Source organism: Haliotis rufescens, unplaced genomic scaffold (assembly GCF_023055435.1).
Source record: "Haliotis rufescens isolate VD_foot unplaced genomic scaffold, xgHalRufe1.0.p SCAF_4, whole genome shotgun sequence".
NCBI classification, from domain to species: Eukaryota; Metazoa; Mollusca; class Gastropoda; order Lepetellida; family Haliotidae; genus Haliotis; species Haliotis rufescens.
In genome coordinates this window covers 44,018,020-44,044,399 of record NW_025964112.1, presented here as the reverse complement: position 1 = coordinate 44,044,399, position 26,380 = coordinate 44,018,020, and the positions used below count along the sequence as shown (strand labels likewise).

General features: G+C 38.2%; 1 protein-coding gene across 10 annotated transcripts in view; it reads right to left on the bottom strand.

Annotated features, from left to right (window-relative positions):
• The window catches only part of LOC124135912 (protein TANC2-like), a 366,285-nt gene that overhangs the window by 84,674 nt on the left and 255,231 nt on the right, over positions 1 to 26,380 (bottom strand). For 7 of the 10 annotated variants that reach the window (XM_048381828.1, XM_048381827.1, XM_046501588.2 and 4 more), the window contains 2 exons: positions 9,104 to 9,280; positions 6,584 to 6,781 (listed from right to left, as the gene is read on the bottom strand). In XM_048381828.1, the coding sequence (XP_048237785.1) occupies positions 6,584 to 6,781; positions 9,104 to 9,280 (375 nt within the window). Of the gene's footprint in view, positions 1 to 6,583; positions 6,782 to 9,103; positions 9,281 to 15,157; positions 15,286 to 15,506; positions 15,645 to 20,663; positions 20,708 to 26,380 lie in introns of those variants that run through there. The other 3 variants (XM_048381831.1, XM_048381830.1, XM_048381829.1) reach the window with 3 other exon arrangements.

The following is a 26,380-nucleotide window of genomic DNA, read 5'->3' as shown; positions in this document are numbered from 1 at the left end:
CCCCCCCCAAAAAAAAAGAGAGAAAGAAATATACATAAATAAAAAAAATCAAATAAAAAGTATAAAAAGGAGCTTCAAAAGGAAACTTTTTAAAAACTGTAACACAAGTGCCTATATTGAATATACTGTATTCGACGTAATAAAATAAGCGCCCAGGGCGCTCTCAAAATCTGAAATAGGAGGCTCTTATTAGAATATTATTTTGGTGAAAAAGAGTTGAAAGATAAATTTCGTGGTCTATGCTGACAGCCTGAAATGTTTATATACGACATATATATTTTTCCAGAATTTAATTGCCCTTAATTAAGGGTGCATATAACACACGAGTGCATATTATACGCGAATAAATAAGTCTTATGTACATTGATCAATCCCAAGGGGTGCTAATTGGGATTGTTCACTAGTCAATATATAAGCAAATATCGCCATGGGCGCGTATTAGAGCGGGGCGCTTATTACGTCGAATATGGTACTTCCATTCTCATCACCTTTTCAGGCAGGGTTTCTTTATGATATTATTCTCATTAACCTCATACACAACGTTACATCAGTGACTCTATGTTACCTAACTAGTCCCTGCAACATACAAGCCAATACTAATATATGCAGTTTGTCATAAAAGCAAACACTTTTTTACCCATACATTTTGGATGAATGGAAAGATTAACTGCAGAGAGACATTCAAAGATATTAGATTAAGATACAGAGTTTTTAATATCGAAAAACCACCCAACGAACACACCATTCAAACATTTTCCCTCAAACAAGGCTTAATTGGCAACTTGTACATGAACTATAATTTTATTTGTAACAGAAAATACGGAGATACAAATGTAAATTAAACAAAATAATATATATGCCGTTTGACTTAAAGTCCTTGGGTCTGAAAGGCGACCAATAAATTATTCTCTTCAGCATATTTCACTGCAGTTTATGCTGAAGCAACCCTCTGCTCTATTGGCCAACTGGGATTTCAACAAAATCTTTAATATTATATTTTGTGAGGCCTGACAATTTACGACTTGCTTTATTGACCTCAGCACAAGTCTTTGTTGTTAACGAAGCATGGCGACAAGAAGTAATTAGGCGATTATCGTCATGTGGCACAGTAACGATTCAGTAGACAAGATCAATATTAAATGTAATGGCAACCTTGAACGCTGACTTGGCAAAATTCATAAAAACAGTATTTTTTTGGTGCAGCTGCTTTGAATCCTTGATGCAAGAAGAAAAAGATTGCGGGATATAGAAACCACGGGACAAGATCAATAGCTTGAGAGGCCTATAGAACACATGTGCATCCCAGGAACACACCATTAAGGAACATCCACCAAGACGATACATGCAAGTGTATCACAGGAATTACATCTTCTTTGGTCAAAAATGATTACACACAGGCAGGGATTTGGAGAAATGGTTCAATAAAAAAAAGACTGTCTTTACATTAGAGAACTGATTTTTTATGGATTGAAGATGTGAAATCATAAATGTCACTGTTGAACAAATATATATATGCCTGAGGCATTGTAAAACAAGGGCAAAAGTGAGCTAGCTGACTTATACCCCCGACCCGCCTAGTGTGTCAGTAGTTTTTAAAATTAAATAATGGATAGGGTTAGGGTTTTAAAAATTTATAAAAAATGGAAAATTAATAAAAAAAATATTTTATTTTAACTGCACCCCTCCATATGACACAGATAATATGTACTAAGTTTGAGATGAATCCACTAAATAGTTTAAGAGAAATCACGCGGACAAAGTTTTCGGACAGACGGACGGACGGAACGGTGGTATAATTATATACTCCCGACCTAAAAGGTCAGGGGTATAATAAAGGTATACGTTAATGCCAGTCAGGATAAAGTATATATGAGTATGCCAGTTAGGCAATACAATTCTTATTTCTTAGTTTGCATATCTTTTTCAGTTGACAGATTGTGGACAGGTGAAATTGATTCATTTTTATTTGCATGTTACAAAGGTATTGGATAGAACAATTTCACCTAAAAAAAACAACCAAAATGTTAAGTATAAATTGATCAATGCATTGTCTGCCTTTGTCATTGTAAACATCAAGAAAAGGGTAAAAAATATTCTCAGCAAATACCTGTTTGAGTGTTATTCAAATTATTAACAGATTAAACATTGCTATGTATTTACATGTGCGAACAAAACAAAGAATATTCAGACACACAGTGAGTGAGTTTGGGTTTTACGCTGCTTTTTTTAGCAATATTCCAGCAATATCACAGCAAGGGCACCAGAAATGAGCTTCACACATTGTACCCATGTCAGGAATCAAACCCACTCTTCGGGATGACAAGCGAACGCTTTAACCACTAGGCCCCCAGACACAGATCTAATCTTATTTGAATTTCAATTTATACATGCTAATTGTTTAGTAAAAATAAGTCAACTATAAAAGTGTGTCAATGAATCACTGTGAACCATTTTGTCTGATTTTCAACATATTTTCACAATATTGTCATCATTTTATTAAAAACATCCTCCAAATGAAACCTTGTCCAATGTCAAGTGAGTAATTCTATCAATGTCAAGCTGACAAGTCTTTATCCAATGCACTGGGCCTTCTTATTGTTCCTAAGACTGATAAAGATTTGACCTGAAAATTCTTTCAAAAAACTATTGTCTGTACAACTAAACACAACAAATGCCTTCTTTTAGACTCCCTACTTTCCACCAGGCACGACCTGCGTCCCTGCATCAACTTCACCGACTCTCTCACACAACCCAGCAGCCACTGATGGATTTAAATCCCCAGAGAAAACAAAGCAAATAAGAAAAGAAATTTGAAATAAGTACTGTGGTCATATTTTTGACTCTTAGCATAGAAAAACCCAACATACAGAACCTTAAATTCAATCTGTAAAAATGTTAATATTCCATAAATATAAAACATGGTCGAACTGTTATTGATTTTCGGAATGCAATTTTCAAAACATAAGCAAATCTTCATTGGGATAAGCAAAAAAGCAAATTCGACATGTAACTTTCAAAAAATAATAATGGAAAACAAATAACGTCCTAAAAAGTTTGTCGTTTTCTGACAGATGAAATGGGTTTTCAACACAGCTCATATGTTCGATTAAACTTAACAATGCCCTTTGACAAATGAAGGATATTTGAGTGGAATATTAAGGACGATATAATAACATTTAGCATTAATTCTAAATGGGTACCATTTATATTTCCATCGCATTAATTACTCACAAACTAAACATTTCTACTTTCCTCTTTCATAAAATAAGTCGAAAAAGTAGTTTCTCAAGTGTAATCACTTCCTCATTCTATAAATAACTTTCAAAATTATGTCCCTTCTGCAGGCTAACATCACGTCCCCTTACTTTAGTCAAATGTCTCTTCAAACAGCGTGTTGACTTTCTTTCATTATCGCCTTCGGCGTTTTAACAACTATACCAAATTTCACTATCGGTCTTGCTATTTCTAAATTGTGTCTAAATCTGTCATCAATCGCTGTCATTCACTATCGTTAATGTGAATAAAGAAATTCACTCAAAACGGTCATTTAATTGTTTACACAAAACTGTAGTCTGTCATACAGACCCTGATACAAATATATTCAATACAGCCCATGCAAGTCTATAATGTTTGGCAAGTCTAGATTACTGCAGTATCTGAAAATGAAGAGAGTCTATGGGCTCCCTTATTATATTTTTATCAAGATAATTCAACAACCTTTTTTGGTGTAAGATCTGTTCATTTCAGGGACTAGATGTTAGTCAAACAAAACTGTTCCTTGCCCAGTACACTAGAAACTGTTTCTGCATCTACTACTGCATTCTGGTTTGAGGGAGAAATACCAGTCTGGAAAACCAGGCACGAGTAAGTTTATTCACAAAGTACACATACCAGAGCTCTGTTGAAGCCAGGAATGTCGTAACTCCGAAGTAAAGAAGTTGGTCATACACTATCTGCTTGGGCTATTTCCATCACACGTGTCTTCAAGAGTAACATGACGAACCAAAAGCTGTCTGTCAAGATTGTGTTCTCGTGCTTTGTCCATACCAAAGATTATTACTGAAGGAAGTACTGTCAGCTATGCAGGAAACATCTCTCAAAATACTTTTCAGTTATCAAGGATTTTAGGAATGCTTCATTCACTCTGTTTCTTAACACCCTACATTAATTTTACTCTACTTTTGTAGTCTGTCTTTCAGACCCTGATACAATATATCAAATACAGCCCTTGCAAGTCTATAATGTTTGGCAAGTCTAGATTTCTGCAGTATCAGAAGAGAGTCGCTTGGCTCCTTTTAATTAAATTTTATTAGATAATTAACAACTATTTTTTTTCTGAACAATATGTTAATTTCAGAGACTAGATGTTAGTCTACTTTAGTGTAACATTGAATTAGGGTGCTGAACTACTTAAAGCTGACGATTTCATGCTGACTCTAGGTAAATAAAAACAGTGTGAGTAGTGTATGTTTGTCTACAAATACACAGTTGTCAAGCTGACTATCTTTATTTCTCTGCTTTCTACTGACATTTACCAGATGGTGAAATGAGAGAAAATACTATCTTTGTTTTGGTGGGGAGATAACTCTGAATGAAGATGAATGCAACCTTATCGCTTAGATAGGATTGTGATGTGCTGGGTCTGTTTTAGTACAGGGTATCTTGTGTGCCATGGTGGCACTATTTACACAGCACAGCGGAACAAAGACAACAAAAACTGATTGAGATAGAGTCCTGATGTTGTAAATCGTATTAGGTTAATTGAAGTAACTGACACAAACTCATTAGAAATTCCTGATAAATATGACTGTAATTAAGCTGCCATGGCCCTAGCTATAGATAACTCAAAGTTGACTTTAAGCAATGACAGCTTTGTGTGTTCAAGAATTTGGCTGAATTTGACTGACATCACTAAGGGAATGATAAAGGCTGGAGTCCAATATTTCACCCATATAATGACAGCCTGAAAACAATCAAATCTGGGTCAGCTAAACCAGTGGTTGATAGCATGAGCACTGATTCATGCGAGTCCACAATCAGCCAGGCCTTGATTAAATCAGCTTCTGATATACTGAGGGGCTTTCACTGTCACAGATTCCCCTTCGGGTATTTGGTTGACAAAATAATTTGTCCCAGAGAGAAAAAATTCTTCTCAGGTTTCTTTCACCCCAACCAAAAAATTTGTGATACAAAAAACACCCCTCTCGTTCAGCTTCCCCTTTCACAGAAAAGAATTGCATGTTTTGAAGCAGTGTCAGTAAAATACCCTATCTCTTACAGTAAACCCAGACCCCACCTACAACATTAAATGATGGGTTCGTATTGTTGCAGTAATCTCCAGCAGTATCTCCGACTACGATTACTGTAATGTCTGTCTGCATGTGATAATGACAGAGGTGTTGTGACATATGTGCCGTATACACCAGTGGAACATAAGCAATACAATACATAGCCATTAGATTAACCACACAGGCAGGGGGTTTCCCAATTATCTATCACAGGAACCATTGATTGGAAACAGACCCCCCAAAAGTGCTATTTACCATTGTGAAAACTAATAAAAGTGCCCCCTGTGTAGCTTTTGACATTCCATTAATGCTTTCAACGTTGCAAAGAAAAATGAAGAATTTTCTGCCGACATTCCATGAAAAATGTATTCTTGACAATATAATAGACGAGTCACTTTGGAGAAAGTGAAGACTTAATTAAAAGTACACACATTAAAATTGCTTTTAATATCCACCCCTTGTCAATTTTCGATGCGCCCACAGCACATTTTATGGTAAATATGGGAAGTCAATAATAAACGTTTTATATTCCATGATACATGAGCTGAAAGTGAGGACTCCAGTCCTAGGATTCCAGCCCAAGAATCAGACACAAGATAAGGTGAAATGGAGTTTAATGATGCAGTCAAGGTTATTGCACTTGTAGCGATGAGCATGCACGTTTGTGTGTGGCTGCTTGTACCTGTCTGGATGGAATAATGTTGGCATAAAGTACCAGTCCACTAAGATACCAGTCACAGTTTGACACAGATACCCAACTCAGATACATACAGTATGCTGACTCTGAGCTGAGCAGTCCTTATTTTACACAGATGGCCCAGTCGTCTAAGGCGCCGCGATTGGCACACCAGAAACCTATGATTGTGGGTTCTATTCCTGGTTCACCTCGATTATATTTCTAGGTTTGTCAGCACTATACCCGTGCTCGTGGGTTTCACCAAAGTGGTTAACGTCTGAGGCCTGCATCACTTCGGGCTTTCCTCCCACATTAAGCTGACACGATGTGATATAACTGGAACACTGTTAAAAGCGGCGTCAACCCAACTCACTCACTCACTTAATTCAGAGTGCCAGGCTGGGTAACAACAAGTACCATATTTCAGTGTTTTTTTTTTGTATGAACGGCCTGGGATTGAACCACTGTCTTTCAGCTCCCCGGGCAGATGCTCTATCCACTAGACCACGAAGGCAATCACTTGGTGAAAGACATCAATACATTCGACACAGCGACAACATATGAATGACATCTGTGAATTAAATCCTCACTACAAAAGCAAACTAAAGTATTCACTTACTTTTCTGTTTTATCGGAGGGGCACCGGACTTTGGCGTAGTTTGTGTAGTATTATCCGTAACCATGGGAACATGACCATCATGGCGGGTTTGCATAAAAGTGGTAAAATGTCCGTTAGTTTTTAACTTGGGTCGATACGGAGAGTATGCAGCCGGGTCTTGAACTGTGTTGTGATTGCGATCACCGTTCTGTTGAGGTACTGAAACAAATGCAGACATTGGATTAGGGTTACATTGTACGAATCATGTCTGAGGATTATGGGGTATGTAGGATTTTACGTGATGCACAAATGTGCGTCCAGTACCCACAAATTTAGATAATTGATGTCGAAAAATAATATACTGCGTTCCAAGGGATCGCAATAATATTTATTGTACCTAAAGCGCATCAAGCGCAACTATGGGTGTCTGTTATTTCATCCATCAATCATGGCCACTGTCCAGGTGGTCATTGCTTCCTTCTACACAATTAAGTAATTATCAAAACATACACTACATCATTTCAAAACTTTACAGGACCCTCAGAATTAATTATTGGGGGTCACCTGGACCCCCGCTTTTGTAAGTCAAGGTAAAACCCTGGGTACAGGATTAATTTAATGAGCTGAATGACTGGTAGACCAACACAGCGATATAACAGTTCATGCATTTGATCATACAATTACAGACATTATACAAGTTCAATACCTGGTTTTATGACCTGAAAAAATGCAATATTGACCACAGACTTGACCTCATGAAGGTCTATAATTGCATGTAAGCAACTGTTATCAAAATCAAAGTCAATACAAGATACAAAACCTAGTCCTGCACCATGACTGGAATATATTTATTGTATGGAAAAAACAAAAAAAAACAATCTAGAAACGCATACAAAAGCAAGTTTAGCCAGCTCTAGCTAGCTCTAATCAGCATAGGGAAATTTCTTAAAAATTATTTTTAGTGTCAAGAAGGATATTATGTAATATAAGATTTAATAGACTAAATGTTAGTCTATACAAAACCATTCAGAGAATATTTCTTTTATCAACTTGGTGGATCTCTTTTCAACAGTATGAGGACTGCATGAGTTACCTCCCTTGCACTGAGCAAAAGCAACGCCTAACTCACTCTAAAGTTCAATGTCCTGAGAAACACAATCAATACAATAGCAAAAGTGACAGCTCAAATGAAGAAATATATCTGACAAATTTGTTTTAAATTATATGAAGAAGCCTGAATCCAGGTTTATATTTTGTGACACAGTTGAAATAGCCCCAAGCTACTGGTACTTCCACTTATCTTCCAATAAGCAAATCACCTTGTTACATCAAGTTGCAAATTTAGAATTCTGCAGTTTTTGTCCAGGTTTGCCAGGGGTTAAATTAAGGGATAATTCTTAAGCCCTGAGAAAATGAGAGACATCTCTCACACAAGCAGTTTCTAGTTCTCAGTACAACAGCCCATTGTCATGGAGATCAGGCCACCCACAGCGTATCTACATGGCTTTCAGATTGGTTATTCTAGTTTTTGTTATCACATTTTTCCTGCATTTATTTTCTGCTTTGAATCTACAAGAAGACATAAAGAGCCCGGGAGTCTTCTCCTTCTTGTTTTTATTGGATAAGAAACTTAGGTTATTCACTTACAGTGAGTGAGTGAGTATTGTTTTACGCCGCTTTTAACAATATTCCAGCAATATCACGGCGGGGGACACCAGAAATGGGCTTCACACATTGTACCCATGTCGGGAATCGACCCGGGTCTTCGGCGTGATGAGCGAACGCTTTAACCACTAGGCTACCCGACCGCCCCTATTCACTTACAGAGGTAGTCATTGAAATACACGAAGTTATTCCATTATTCCATTTATTCACAACGAAAACACAAAGGAATGAGTGAATGTTGTTTTATGCCAGTCAGCAATATTCCAGCCCCAGCATGCTGCCTGTATACGATCTAGTTCACAAACCAGTGGTTGATAGCATGAGCAGCACTGTAGCCAGGATACGATGACTTGCGAAATCCAAAGGCTCACATTGTAGGGGAGGTGAGGTAAAATGGGGAACATGGTTGTGTCTAAGGGCGGGTAATTTGCGATTGCGAGAACCACTGGAACAGATCCAGGGGTTAGTGTAGGTCTACAGAAATGTGAGCGCTGGAGATACAGAGGATGAATAACAGGTATGGTGCTGACAAACCGAGAAACATAATCAGTGAAACCTGGGATTCAAACCCTTAACCAGTGGTAACTGACCTAAGGGATGCAACTGAGATTACAAAACGAATTGTGGTGCCTTAGAGTGAGTGAGTTTGGTTTTACGCTGCTTTTAGCAATATTCAAGCAATATCACGGCACGGGACACCAGAAATTAACTTCACACATTGTACCTATGTCGGGAATCAAACCGGGTCTTCGGCGTGACGAGCCAACGCTTTAACCACTAGGCTACCCGACCGCCCCGTGGTGCCTTAGAAGACGAGGCCACCTGTGTCCCCTGTTGCATGGAAAACAAGTATTGACTACATCGTACGGTACTCACTTCCATTGGCAGCACAGATGGGGCAGGTTTCGCTGTTGAACATGCAGGTGTAGCAGCGCTCATGACCACACGCATCGATCAGTTTACGCTTCTTGCCCGTGTCAAACGGCAGTCGACAGGCCGGGCACACTTCCACCCCGTGAAGCTCCATCTTCATCGTATTGATGGCATCCAGATCTGAAACAACACAATTGACACATTAACACAGAGTTAGGGGAATATTAGGGGAACCATAATCCTGTCTGACAACTGATGTATGTAATGTAAAATGTAAAAAGTAAAAAGTAAAATGACATAAATAAAGTACCAATGTCTGAAAAGTAAAAAGTAAAAAGTTAAACGACAACATCAATAAAGTACAAATGTCTGACCACTCCTGCAAACAACACTAATATTATCTTGGATGTTATACTACTTACAAAATGTAAAGGACAACCTGATTCTTTCAAATTACTACAGTGAATCTGTCATGGCATAACAGATGAACTATTAATATGAAAGATTTGGGTGGTCCTTTTTAGTGGCTTATCACCCAAGATGGCTGCTGGAAATAGAGTGTCCTGTAATTTGTACTGGAAAACTGAAAATCTAATTCAGCTTCAGATGGCTCACCTGAAACGAAGCCAAACAACAAAAAGCTTGGGAAATGAATATGACATATCATGTGTAACACGATAAAAATATTTGTGAAAGATGGACTGACGAGGCATAACATAATTAAATTCAAATAAATCAAACACTACAATTTTATAAAAAATAATCATTATTTTTAAACCTTTTCTCTGTAAGGTAAAAATAACCACAACAAAACATCAATGCAAGATCTTTAATCTGTCAAATATTTTGTTCCATCAGAATCCTTTCAGCTTAGACTACCACATAAATGCACCTAGAAGAGGAATAAATAATTTGTTCAGATTTTTTCTGAAACAAGTTTCTTGTAAAATATTAATGTATCGCATGGGCCTTCTTTCTCACAGACAATATAATGATACGCAAGAATGCCTACTTAAAGAATCCGCAAGTTATAAACTCTCCACACATTTCCTCCAGGCAGCTGGTGGATACGCCGTTTAACTGTGCCGAGCACACTACAGGGAACATCCTCATGTGGAAATTTAACAAAAACATTATGCCCAATTTAAAGTCTTAAACATACTGCCATTTAATTCCTGTACATTTCTGTATTTTAGAACTGTATGATCTCTTTAAGCTCAAACAGTGTGGCACATCAAACAAAACTTCAAAGACAATTTAAGTTCTTTTTTCCAATCTCAAACGTCTCATAGAAAAGGACGATAAATTTCAAGTGATCATGCAGATGTTTTCATGGTCTTCTTACTAATTTGTGGCAAACATTTTAAGAGACATTAAACTATTTTCGCATGACTTCATCCAGTGTATAATCTCGTAATGAGCTATTGATGTGAACAATGACACCGACCTACAAGCTATGACAATTTGTATTCTATTGTTTGATATGCATTGAGATGAGTTCTAATTTATCATCAAAATCTGCTTCCAGAGGAGATATCGCTTTGGTGAGATTAAGCGATATCAGGTATTGCTGCAATGAAATAGCAGAACAGTGCTGCTGATTAGCCTTGCTCCAAGGCTGTACTGAAAGGAAAGTCCATGGATGTGTAGTAAATCTATCCTCCTAATAAGCAAGTCTAGATGTGTTGACAAACATTCTCTTACAAGGACAACTTGTTCTTATTATTTACATAATCTAGAACTTATGATTTAAACTAATAATTATTGCCTTAGAGACTTGTGAAAGTCTATTTTCAGATCTTTGTGATGTGTTTTACACACAAGACACTAGTTAATACTGTCAACACACTGAAAAGTTATAAGAATGATTTTGGATGATAAATAGAATCTTTCCCTTGAGTCTTTTGGCATCATGTATATCAACACTGGTTGATAAAGTCTAAAACTCCCCGGCAAGTCTCGGAATTTGAAACTTTTATTGAAGAGTGTTTGAAATTTCCACCAAAACCTTTCATCTTCAAGTGCTGATATTTCTCGAAAGAAATGCCACTTCTATGGTCATAATGGAAAATATTGATTCTGCGAACATTAAATCATATGAGTTTGATGTGTTTAGGAATGGCCCGCACCTAGCTGTCCCTCTCAAACAGTGGGTGTACTTGATTGGGTTTACAGCTAATATATATAAAGTACATAATGCTAATATCGACATCATGAGTGAGTGAGTATGGTCTTATGCCCCTCTTAGCAATAGTTCCGCAATATCCAGGCAGGTAACACCAGAAAGGGGCTTCACACATTGTACCCATGTGGGGAATCAAACCTGGACCTTTGATGTGCTGGGTGACACCTGAACAAGGCTACCCCATCGCCCTGAAACACAAGGTCATCAGGACAAGGTCAGCCAGGTGACAACTTTCCATACTGAGATGCCATTGTGGCCATCGAAGCATCCTTAACTCTTCTCCTACACATTCTGCAGCACCTTCTACTTATACCCCACAAGTGAATGCTCACGGGACTACATAATTACTTCCATCTCTGGATCAGTGTGCGTTCAGATTTCATTATCATCCCCCTGGGGAGTATACAGACACAGGCTGTCGTATAAGGCACTAGGTTTAACAGTCACATTATCATCTCTTCCTACCGGGTACCCATTCACTGCAGGGTGAACAAAGGAATGTTTGGAACAAACTCTTGCCTTAGGAGACATCACATGTAACATGTTCCCTGTGTGCTCCAGAACATTCAGGAGGCAAGCTGCCAAACATGGTCAACCATCCAGTTACTCTCCATGACTGAGACTGCTTAAGTTCTCCTCCATTGTGACCTGTGCGCTGTACACAGGACGCGTGCTACCACACTGGGAGGTTACAGGCAGCTTAAGCTATAGCGTTAATATAAGAGGACATATTGTGACACAGGACACCTTTCAGGGATTGGAAGGGATTAAGCTAGGACTATTCACGGAGACCTACACATGTACCAAGGGAGGTCACCTCGGAGAAAACATCTCTTCTGTCAGTTAACACTTCTAATGCTTTAAATTATTATTCCACATTGCCATAGACACAGACAAAATTTAAGATAGACTATACACATTACACACTATAAAATAACTAATGAGATCCTATAACAATGTACCCATTCCTGCCGGTCTCTTCATTTTCATGGTAGAAATGGGTTCTAATGTCAAGTACAAAATTATTTCACTTAAAAAGCAACGTGCACTAATGCCGATTTTATAGTGCTAGCCCACTGAGATACCATGCTGCAGTTGAAAATGGATACCCCACTCAGACACAGTATACTGACTCCGAGCCAACCAGCCTGAGCACCAGGCAGGGCAACAATAAGCACCATCTTTTAACGTCTTTGGTATGACACAGCCCAGACCTTCTGCTCTCTGGGCAGATGCTCTACCACTAGACGATGGAGGCGTCCTATTCATGGTAGAAAGAATTAGCTCTGAGCTTATGAACATGCATGGTCATGCATTCTATATGAAAAAGCCAGTGAAGTTTAATGCACCAGCTGTGGACACAGAGTTCTTAAAATGGATGCTAACCGGATGCCTGGAGATAGGGGGGTTGCACCTCACCTAAGCGGCTAAATACATTGGCTGACTTGGTTGGCTGTGAGTCATCTTACCCTGAATGGATAGCTGCTCATAATATCAATCACTGGCTTTTCGGATCCAGACTCGATTATATACAGTCTGCCGTCAAATAACTGGATCATTGAATATCACCGAGAGCAACGTCATACAACAAACTAAACCATCCTGAAGTTCCGTCACTTATGTTAGCTCTGTCAACACCGTACCACCCCATCTCCATCATGGCTTGATGAGACCCGTGAAGATCCGGGGTAGGATAGGTCTTCAGCAACCCATGCTTGCCGTAAAAGGCGACTGCGCTTGTCGTAAGAGGCGACTAACAGGATCGGGTGGTCAGGCTCGCTGACATGGTTGATGCATGTCATCGAATATAACTAACATGGCCCGATGACAAGAACAACCTAAACAACAAATTATTCTGTCCGTCTAATTACGTCTACATTCATTTCAGACAAGTCATCCAGTGTTTCCTGCCAGGTAGATGGATTGCCAACATCACCTGTGTGGTTTCCATATGTGGATTAATGTCTCACAAAAATAACACAACAATTAAAACTGATGTATAGGGCATTATAATTCTTGGCAATAAATATCCAGGTGATGTTTAGCATTGCCTGTGATAACATTGTTTGTTTGTTTGTTGTTTGAAGCTGTATTCACCAATATTCCAGCTATATGACGGCGGTTTGTAAATAATTGAGTCTGGACCAGACAATCCAGTGATTGACATCATGATCATCGATCCATGCAATTGGGATACAATGACATGCCTCAAACCAAGTCAGCGAGCCTGACCACGCGATCCGTAAGTCGCCTCTTACGACAAATATAGTCACGTCTAACGACAAGAATGGGTTGCTGAAGACCTATTCTACCCCGGATCTTCACGGGTTATCCTGCAGCTAGTCATCATTCTGGACCACTTCATCATGTCATATATCAAGACAACCTCGTCATGAGAACTACGTAAGTAATTATATACCACTCAAAAGAAGTTAGAGAAAACCTGTTTGTTTTTTCAAATGACTACAGTTAATCTGTCAATAGTCTGACATCACATCATATTATGTCACAGATTGATTTTCAACATAAAAATAAGAGAACTATACGATTAATTCTTTAAAATTGTTTGTAAAAGGCTTTGCATTTCATTTTCTAAAACATGCCATTTCATTATCAATGAAAGGACTAATGTTTATTTACAAGAAGGTAGTTGAAAGTAAAGTGCAATTTTAGTAAAAGTTAACTGTATGACATTGTCTGGAAACTCCATACCATTGCCTAGACTTTTCAAGATGTTCACAAGTTTGTTTCCATTTTGTATCTTTATCACTTACCTTCTTCACAACCAGTTGTAGCAAATCCTGAACAATCAAAATCCCGATCAAAATCACAATCGCAACTACACTGAAACTCATACCTCACAAACCTATCTCAGGAAATAAAACAGTAATAAAAGTTTACCAAGCAAGACACCTTTCAGATCTTCCCTATCAATCCAGCACTAGAGGCCCACAAACAGAGTTTGGACAGGGTGGGTCACCTGTGGCATTGACGAATTTTGCCTGAACAGGTACGCCAGGTATCTCTCATCTCACCTGGGCTACCCACCTGTACATGAAGTTCTTTGATGTTGTGAAATTTACAGGTGTGATCCCAACATCACTCACATAGCTTCCTTGATAGCGCAAACGGACAGAAAGGGTCAAAGAATTTTCTGTTCTGTTGGAAAAGTGAGAGAATTCCTGTCTATATTTTCAGTTGATAGGCTGGTTTGTAAGTTTTCTTTTTAAAAGACATGCTGAAATGTTAACTATTACATTGGAAGGGCTCCACAACATCCATGTATTTTCCCTAGAAAATAGTTCGAGTGAACGTTGAATGTGTTCATACCTTAATACTTGTCATACCTTTCTTTAATCAATGAAAGATAACCGTGTCACCGAAGCACAAACAAACGTCCCAACGACACAAAACCAAAGACAAATAGGTGAAAAAATAGACAAAAATATACCTCAGCATCTTCTCCAGTTGGAACATTTTGAAAATTGTATTATCCCTGCATGAAAGACGGAACCAAGTCAACACGATAAGAGTTACAAATCTAACATTACTATGACATATTGCCTTGACTATCAGCTGGCTACAGGTCACCTTGACCCCAGCTACATCAAACATGGCACACCTGTCTCAAGGCATTTGAAAAATACTATTTACTGATCTGTCTGACTGAAAACTGATACCCTAACACCCAGCCAAATTACACTACTAAATTAATTATCACCACCCATAATGACTAAAAAGTTTGGAACTGCACAAACAGACATGTAGCAATTCCTATTCATGAGCAAAGAATTCATATTTAAATTGTTTGACACATTATCAAACAAAACTACATGAAATCAATCCGAGCTTAAATATGATAACAGTCTTACCTGCCATTCGTAGTTTTAGCGGTACTAAATGTCTAGCAGGCATGGTGGCAAGTGACTGAACTGCTGAGACGTAGCTACTATATCACTACAAACCTGCACACTTGGTCATAAATAGAGCACTCCCTCAACCAAGTGAATGAAGTGCACACCCACTGAATTTTTCATTCACAATAAAGCGATTCAGGCGACCTATACAACTTGGCGACAAGAGTTGACAAGAATTTCAAATCGATAACTTCAAGGTCCTCTGGTGCATGTTGTGACTAAGTTACACATTCTGCCTCTCTAACAAACTTTACAGGTTAATTTGGTGTCAAAGTCGTCCATTTTGCAAGTAAAAAAGTCCTACCTCTGTCCCCATGTCGGAGTGTTGACAAGGACTACCTGACCTAATTCTGCAGTGGTTGGACAAGACTACCTCAGCCAGCCAACTTCACACTTCAGTAAGCACTATTTAAGGCCCAAACTAGACGACTTTTAACCTTAGCTAAAAACCAGCCGCTGGCCAGCTGGGAGTCCTGTGGTAATAGAGGTGTGACGGATACAAAGGAAGGACGTCTTTTAACGATTGTCTCCGTTTTTCCTGCTCGTCAGATCAATAGAGCAAACAGGTTAACCCTATTGTGGCTGACACAGGTGATGAGATACAATATCGTACAGACAAATGTATCGACCGGGTTTGTGTTTTTATTGGGGGCGTCAGAGGGTCAAGTTGATCGATAATACTGACAACTTTAAATCTGATGAAGATGTTCCGGTAGGAATGTGATATTAATTTTTCGACTGACTGCTTCAAATGAGTGATTGTGACTTTGGGACATTGAGACGAAATACTGTCTTGAGGGTAAATTATTGATCGACATTGTGCATATATATATATATAGATATATATATATGTGTGTATTTGAAGACTGACAATGGAAAATGTCAATGAAATAAGAACCGACTTCAACATAATTGAAGATTTCGTTTCCTGATTTAACAAACACCCCAATTGATTATAATGTCCATGGATGCACTCTTATATAATTAACCCTTTAAGGGTGTTAGGCTGTCTGCATCTTGGACAGAAATTCTAATGGATATATCAATAGTGAAGGCTGCAGAAGGGTTAGCATCAGACTCTATCCAAATCCAGTGAAAGTATATGGTTGAAGGAGTCTTCGAAATCAGGGATAAATTGTATAACTCGTCTTAAATATTGCTGTGATGAATAATTTTTTAATTTGAAAATTAGGTAAATGTTTAAAATTAAATTAATAAAGTTGTAGTGTAGAAATGTTTCAATACACAGTTTGATGAAGTTCATAATTCTGATATTTTCCCTATGGTTTTACTGTCAGCATTTTATCATGATTTGTGTTTTATATTATAGTGAGTGAGTGAGTTTGGTTTAAAGCCACTTTTCACAGTATTCCAGTTATATCATGGCATGTCAGCTTAATGTGGGAGGAAAGCCCGAAGAGATGCATATCTCTGACATTTATCACTTTGGTGAAACCCACAAGCACAGGAATGGTGCTGACAAACCTAGACACATAATCGAGGTGAACCAGGATTCAAACCCATGATCATAGGTTTCTTGCCTGCCTAAGGGACGCAACTCTGCGCAGCAAACTGCGGCTTCTCAGACAGCTAAGCCAGCTGTACTCCTGGTTTAATTTTGTGTAAGAAGTCTGTATTCCAAAGTTAACTTTGGAGGCACAATATTGTGTCATGTTCCAAAGGTTGCTCTTCTCAGATACATTGCAAAAGACAATTATTAACTTATCTCAAGATGTTATCCACAGATGTTTGAGATCAATCTACAATTATTGCCTGACATTTCAGCATGACATGAACACTTATGAATTATCCTAACGCTAATTTGAGAAACTAATCAATGAAGTGCCTCGTTGAATCTGTCAGAATTAATTGATAAGATTTCCAATAACCCCTTGGCTGTCCCATAAGTCTAATGTTTCTGACTGATAGAACAAAGTGAAACACAAAACTAACTTGTGACACATCTTAGAGATGAAAATACTTTTGAAAAGGCCAAGCAGCTGTCAATCTGTCTCTTAAGTATGCAATTAAACTAGGTGCAGATAATCCACCCAGTGAAAGGGTTAAACCGTAATCTTACTTAACCCTGGTTTGGTTTGGAGATGCTATTGAGGTAGGGATTTAAAGGAGGCAGCCCCTGAACTCGCTGAAGCGGGTACTAGGGGTGCACAATGGCGGTAGGTCACCCGCGACCCCCCTGTATGTAATGTGTTATTACAGCTGGGGGCAGCAGCACAGACCCTGTCTGTCCGAGCTATCACAGAGAACAATACATAGCAACATTGTCCCTATCATAACAAACACTCAACTGAAAATGGTGACAGGTTTGTTTGCGATGGGTAGAGAGTTGGAAAGAGCCATGGAAACAACTACAGGCAGAACCATGTAGTGATCGAGCTTAACAGCAATGTCTGAGACAGCAGGGAAAGGTTTGGTTTGGTTTGTTGATTTACGCCGCACTCAGCAATATTCCAGCGGTCTGTAAATAATTGAGTCTGGACCAGACAATCCAGTGATTTACATCATGAACATCGATCCACGCAATTGGGATCGATGACATGCATCAACCAAGTCAGCGAGCCTGACCACCCGATCCCATTAGTCGCCTTTTAGTCAGAGTGTCATCAGACTGGTTAAGAAAGTCCAAAATAGCAAGAGAAACAGTACATTGATTTTCAGACAATATCAAAAGTAAGTTTTTTCTCTTGAAATCTGACTTGACACTATACATATTGATAAACAACTTATTAAGTAGGGGAATAATGACTGTAATAGGAAATAATAATTATAACATACACACTCATATAGCGCCAACATTCACACGGTAAAGTAAGCTCTGCATGCTTGTTGGAAGAGTCAGAGCCAAGAAACAGTTTAGGTTAAAGCCTGTCTTAATAGGAATGTTTTTAACTGTCTCTTAAAGGATGGTAAGTTTGGGGATTCTTTTAGTGGTAGATCATTCCACAATGAAGAGGCTGCATATTTGAAGCATCTAAAAGGTCACGTGTACACACTTTTCACCAAGATACACAACACACTGTACAAATGCCAACTACATCCAGCAATTCTTCCAAACTATGTCTACCCCTACCTGATGTCACCCTGACCCTTCCTGCATCCATGAACAACAGTGAAGATGTCGCCTACAAAGAACGAAGGCAACACTCCAGATGCAAGACCAATTCACAGATCTAGAGGCTGGCCAGGACAGCAAGGTTGATAGCCTGATGACAGGGCAAAGCCTAGCTGCTGAGGTGCCGTTACCCTCCCAACCGAGGCCATCCCTCAGCATAGGTTCTCCATCAAATCTAATTACCATGAGAAAACTAAACACTGCTTTGAAGTACTCAAGATCCAGAAATTGCTCAACATGTAATGTTGTAAGAAAATGTGGGTGGTATTTTTAATGTGTCAGTGTGAAATATCACCACGGAAATAACAAGGACGATGGAGCAGCAAAATGATGCTGTGTTCTCCAGACCTGGCATAAAACACAGAGTTGCAGGACAAATTATTAATGAGTAGCTCTATCCTACTGATTATGTCAACTGTCAAATTCTACACAAGGCTTGACACATCAGGCAGTATTTCTTCGAAAAGACACAACTTCAGAATAAATGAAATGTTTAAGAATGCATTTGTGCAGCAATGTCTCAATACTTTGGCTTACAATTCTAAGACTAGTCTGTCTTATAGACCCTGATACATTTATATCAACTACAGCCCATGCAAGTCTATAATGTTTGGCAAGTCTAGATTACTGCAGTATCTGAAAATGAAGAGAATCACTGGGCTCCCTTTTATTAGATTTTTATTAAGATAACTGAACAACTGTTTTTTTCTGTATGATATGTTCATTTCAGAGACTATATGTTAGTCTATTCTAAGACGTTCATCAATATATATCTCTATATATCAATACATATCTATAAATTTGGTCTCATGAATCCAAGACGTTCATCAATATATATCTGTATATATCTGTATATATCAATAAATATCTCTATATATCAATACATATATATAAATTTGGTCTCATGATTCTAAGATGTTCATCAATACATCCGCATATATCTGAGTAACATTGATGACAGAAAAAACTATTCATGTGGTTTTTACAGTGAAAGTGCTTTACACTACCTATTTACTTGTCCAAATTACACTGAGATTAGATCTGAAAGCTATTATTATGTTAATGGATATGACATTCAAACCATCCTGTTTTGCAATGTCAACCTAGACAAAGAAGTACTTCTTAATATCGTTGATACAAACATCATTTCTTTCCTATGAGGAAAAGATTTGTAAACATGCACTCTCATATCTCACCAACAACTGTATACCTTTGATGTACCTCATGTGACACAATATGAAATTTATACAACTGTATTAAATACATACGACTGTTGCTTGTTCCTACTTTGATGGGAAGAGATATTTATATAGGCTCTGCCTGTTTATCAATCCCCTTTCACTGTACCCAGTGAAAATATATATTGTTTAAAACAAAATATCCTGAGGGTTTGAGGTGAATATTCTTCCAATAGACTAGACAATGTAATTAACCTCCTCGTAGCATGTACTCCATCATAATTATCTTTCAAAATTATCCCATAAATTACCGTCTTAGATTGATTTAGAAACCATCTTGTGTTTTATTATGATCTCATTTCTGCAGATTTTTTCAATGTTAGACAATTCTTTAATTATTTCTAAATTTATAGATATTTGAATTCTAAATACAAAGATGACTACATATATATATATATATATATATATATATATATATATATATATATATATATATATATAGGAGAGAGAGAGAGAGAGAGAAAGAGAGAGAGAGAGATAGAGAGAGAGAGAGAGAGAGAGATAAAATACAAAAGTCCAAAGATGAGCTGTATAATTTACTCAACTGGTTTCACACTTGTGATTTTCAACACACACACACACACACACACACACACACACACACACACACACACACACACACACACACACACACACACACACACACACACACACACACACATCTGTGATGAACAGGTATATCTTACAGCTGTGAATTATATTTCATATCAAAATGTTCATGTACTTTGTTGTTTAACTCTGCACTCAGCAATATTCCACCTTTGTGACGGCGGTCTGTAAATAATCGAGGTCTGGACGAGACAATCAAGGGATTGACATCATGAGCACTGATCCACACTATTGGGATATGATGACATACCAAGTCAGCGAGCCTGACCACTCAATCCTGTTAGTCGCCTCTTACATCAAGCATAGTCGCCTTTTACGACAAGGATGGGTTGCTGAAGACCTATTCTACCCTGAATCACACCCACTATACATGTACAATGAAGACATAATTATAGATTGATATCCTAATAGGGTACATGTACAATGTAGACATATTTTGATACAGAATGTCGATATATTTTGACACATACATACTGCCTACCTTCTCACTACATCACATACCCCAGACAAGGTGTAACTCCAGCTCTGTCGACTTCCTTTAGCCTAATGGCTGGAATGAACTGTTTCGCTAACACAATTAAAATTCCTCTGCTGATATAAGTTACACTCAAATGATTAAGCAATATGTCGACAATGGAGTATTGTCTTGCATAAATAAACCTGACATAACTGCTGGCCACATGAGGATGGTATCTCTAACCGGACATTTTTCCTTCCTAGTTGAATATCTCATGATGGACAACTGATATATAGACGGATTTCTCAAGAACACTTACTGAAGGAATGTAATGTTTACATTTTACACCAAACACCAATTTAATCACAGCCTGTGTGAAATCAGTGATTCTAGTACATGTAGCACATTTTCTATAACCGAAAATCTTTTTTCTGGTCCTTAAAATTGGGCTTTTCTCTGGCCATGTATGGTAAATATTAATGACTAAGCTAACACATGGTGGTTTGTCAAGGCATGAGTGTATGACATGGCATCCTGGTCGTCAGGCAGGCATAAGAAACAAATTTATGTTTTTAATTGGTTTATAACTTTGAACAACAAATTTTAATCTTGTGGGGATCCCTAGCACCCTAAGCTTGTCGTCAGAGGTGAGGATCAGGTGGTCAAAATTGGTGGTTTGGTTGATTGAATGTGTAGTATTGCGATTGCGTGGATTGATGCTAATAATACCAATCACTGGATTATCTGGTCCAGACTGAATTATTAACAAATCCCTGTCATATGCGTCATATTCCAATTGCGTGGATTGATGCTCATAATATCAATCCCTTGATTATCTGGTCCAGACTGAATTATTTACAGATCCCTGTCACATAACTGGAATTTAGCTGAGCGTCATTCAACAACAAACAAAATCATTAGTTTGTATTCTTCACATCAACATAAAGAAATGACATTAAACCTATAATTCTGCATAAGTTTATTTTCATCATATCATTCATTATTCATTACTGGTGTAGTAAGCCACGTTAGAAATTAATAAGGGCACTGTCCTTGATATTTGATGCTGGGGGCTCTTATTAGAATAATATTTTGGTGAAAAAAACAGAGTTGAAAGATAAATTTCGGGGTTTATGCTGACAGCCTGAAATGTTTATGTACGACAGATATATTTTTCTAGAATTTAATTGCCCATAATTAAGGGTGCATACAAAACACGAGTGCGTATTGTACGCGAATAAATAAGTCTTGTGAACATTGATCAATCGGAAGGGGTGCTAATTGGGATTGTTCACTAGCCAATATAATAGCAAATACCGCCGTGGGCGCTTATTACGTCGAATACGGTATATTGTGTTACTGGTCAAACATCACTACAACAACCAAGTGTGACATCTCTGACAAGAGGGTTGATAGAGTGTTCCTGACAACTAGCCATATACCAGGAAAACAGAGACAGATAGGGTTGTCCTGACAACTGGTTATATACTGGAAAAACAGAACTACTACTTTGACAGTTCAAATATTTATTTGAATTCAATGTCGACCTTGCCACAATTAACAACTGTGTACTCCCTGTCAATCGCTTGAGTGCATTCATTCTGCCGGTTGTTGGTCTAGCTAATTTTTAAAGGAGAAAATACATGTACTTCGCCCATTACGAAGACATAAATCAATTAGGTATGAACACTAGCACTTGTAACAAGTTATAGACATGATGGACGCTGTGACTGACAAACGGGGAACCTCCACCCCAAGTGTAAACAACAGGGTTGTCTGTGTGCATACACATCTGACCACTGGTCAATGAAATACCACAGGCACAGTTGACAGAATGAATGAAGATGGGGAATTAAACACTAACTTCAGTAAATATAATTTGGTTCAGCAAATATTGAATGAATTGTGTGAAAATGCTTTTGAACACTTTTCAGTTCCCTTCATTAGAAATAGCAGAAAGATGGGGCCACAAGTCATCAGAGTTACTTCCCTTTACCTATGGAGGCATACTTTGAAACTGGGTCTGTCTTGTCATCCGACAGTTCAACAAGTGTTGTATTGTGTCATATTGAGAATATAAGACTAATATTTAGTCCCAGAAATAAAATTATCTTATATAAAAATATATACCTACAAGATATAAAATAAAATTCAAATGGATCCCAGAACAATAACGTAACTTGCCAAATCATTCTAGACTGAGTTGGATTAATTTCTTAATTTATTCCCCAGGGTCAGAGAGACAGACTAGGATAATATCTAGTTCTAAAATCACTATCATACAACAAAACACGAAAGAATTCTGATGATGACATTTAAGATGGCATATATATACCTGATATTGTGGCTATTCTGATAAAAGTCAATACCACAAAATAATTTAAAGAAACATCGAAAGAAAATATTTCTACTTACTTTTAAACCTCCAATTAGAATTTATTGCTTATACTTTTATTGGAATACAACTTATTTTTCCATGTGGTAAAGTGTCCCTGGAACTTATTTCGAAAATAATAAAACAAGTTGTCACCCACATAGTATTACGTCTTCCTGGTTTACCAACCAACTGCCAGTCACATCCTATATGTTTATCTGTTCCTGCTTATCTGTACTGAAAGTTATTTCAAAACATTAAAAGTGTCCCACTTAACCTACATTCGGTATCTTAATAAAGAAGGCTGAGAGATTACAGAACCTCATCTCTGGCTAACTGTACATTAAAATGTCATCATTTGGTGCGTTGTGGGTTGAAGCTTGCAGCAACTAAATGAGTCAGGTATTAATGAGTAAGAAAATGAGTGAGTGAGTGAGTGAGTGAGTGAGTGAGTGAGTGAGTGAGTTGGGTTTAATGCAGCTTTGAACAATATTTCAGTTATATCATGGCATGTCAGCTTAATGTGAGCGGTATTTCTGAAGTGTTGAAGGTCTCAGATATTCACCATTTTGGGGAAATCAACATTTGTGCAGGCAAACCTAGAAACAATTGGGGTGAACTGGGATTCAAACCTACGACCATAGGTTTCTGGCCTGCCCAAGGGATTGATTTTGGCACAGTGATTTGTAGCGTCTTAGACCACTGGGGCACCTGTGCACGAAGTGAGTGAGTGAGTGAGTGAGTGAGTGAGTGAGTGAGTGAGTGAGTGAGTGAGTGAGTGAGTGAGTGAATGAGTGAGTGAGTGAGTGAGTGAGTGAGTGAGAGAGTGAGTGAGTGAGGTTTTATGACACATTTACCACTATTCCAGCAATATCAAGGTGAAAGGAAATTAATTGATGAGATATTAGTACATTTGCAAATTTGCAGGATGAATGGAATATCAAGAGTTGGCTTCCCACATTGTATTCATAACAAAAATGAAACCTGTGTCTTTGTTGTAGTGAGTGAGTGAGTATGGTTTTACTCCGCGTTTAGCAATATTCCAGCAATATAACGGCGGGGGACAACAGAAATGGGCTTCACACATTGTACCCATGTCAGGAATGGAACCCGGGTCTTCGGCGTGACGAGCAAACGCTTTAACCACTTGGCTACCCGACCGCCCTGTGTCCTCGTTGTAACAGTGGACACTTTAACCACAGGGCTTCCCACACTCATCAGGTGTTGAACAGGTAAAAAAGAAGTCCAACAACACTGATCCCTTGAGAACAACCCACAATATGAACCAAGACACAGCCCACAGAGTATTAAGGTGTTCACACAATCTTAACAACATGAAGACATCATTGTGCCCCTCTGTTTCCTATGTAATCACCTCATAAGTCGACTTACACTGGAATTATTCATCGACATACATGCCTCGCTCAAACATCACCAACTGTCACTGTAAAACAGTGTAATGCAGGTCTTCTACAGTTACCACTTGACTAGCATGGGTCTGATGCTGACAATCCAAGGATGATCAGGACAAATTAGAGATTCAATCATTGGAACCTGGCACGCCTAAGGGACACAACTCTGCAAAGTGAATTAGGACCCCCAAGACAACTGGCCCCCTGTATGTAAATAACATGTAGGAATGTCTACAGGGAATATATTTTGTAAGTATAATTCCGATTCAAGCGCTGAATAGTTACAGTGTTGGCTCTCGAAGTATCAGAGAGGAACATTAACCCCAGATTTTCCAAGTTTACATAATTCTTAAACACACAATCCTAATCCTGTGCAAACAGGGACTTGCAACCAACAGCCATTTGACAGAGAAACTTGACCGCAGGGCGTTGCTGGAATGTGACTTATAAATGATGACAGTTTTTCCCCATTAAAACCCTAAAAAAAAGTTTGTTTAGATTGGGAAGATTGAAAAATGTAAGACGGAGGTTTATGAAATTTGCAAAGCTCAGCGAGGAGTGTTTTGACAAATAGAGGGTCCCTCCCTTGCAGAGTGTGCGGTCCCCCTCAGTGCAGTGACCACTGAGGACTTCTGTACTAAACACTGCCATACAGGGGCTAGGCCTCCTAATCACAGAGCCTCCCACAGTCAGATTGGGTTCGACTGAAGTAACATTCAAGTGTCTGGAAGGGATCAGTGTGTTTGTTTTACATTAGACCAACAGGTTATTGCAGATAAAAAGAAGCATGTCTGGCTAGGCGCAGAGCTTGTTGGTTGTTCTATCAAGATCAACCCAAAAGAAATTTGGTGGCTGTTTCTCAATGGTTTATTAGAAAATAAATTAAGAAATTAATCCACCTCAAGTCTAGACTACCTTGGCCATAGCCTGAAATTAAGCATTGTTCTGGGCTCCATTTGGATTTTATTTTCATTTTGTAGATATATATATTTTTTTTTAAATAAAAAAATAATTTTGTTGTCAAGGTTGATTTATTGTCAAAGAACCTCTTGAAACAAACATTTCTATAAATTATTTTTTTTATTAACTCAATTTTTTTATAATCAAACCCAAGATATTTTGGAGGGTTGGAATATAAGGTAGCCCATAATAATACCAGAAAATAATTGGTCTGGCCTCAATATAAATGTTTGCAATTGCAAACTTATTTTCTTTTCTTCCACATTAACAATCATGCAAAGAAGAATTATGTCAAACGAGTGCATTTGCTCCCAGCCCAAGAGGTATAAAAAATCCCACTTCGGAATCAAAGCAAGCATTGTATTACAATCCATGAAGGAGCATACAAGGCAGAACTCTTCAGCTAATAAGATAAAAAAAACTTGCTTCTTGTTTCAGGGAGCCAGCATCCCACTGAGTTTGGAGATAGTGACAAGGGCAGGGTCAGTCGGCTGACATGAGGGACCACCACAGCAAGCAAAGCAAGCAGACTGCAGTATAGACTGACCTATAGTCCATGGAATCTTTTACCATACAAATCATTTCTGTTCTCTAACAAAAGAGTTCCTGATGCTGATGTGGAACAATAGAGCTGGCTAGATTTGCTTTTTCATTATCTAGATTGGTTTTGGTTTAGTAAAATACATATATTCCACAGTCATAGTGTGGGACTAAATCAGGTGTTACATGTGGGCCTACAGTTTATATTATAGTGAATACATTAGCGGAGCTATATTCCTGCCATATCACTGTGTGGGACACCAGAAATGGGCTGGGTTTTGCACACTGTAACCATGGGAACTGAACCAGGCATCAACTTACACTTTCACCACTGAGCCACCCTTCTGCTCAAATCATCAACAGCTGAGCCTACTGTAGTCTGTCTTACAGACCCTGATACAAATATATATCAAATACAGCAAGTCTATACTCTTTGTTTTGTTGTTTAACGCTGC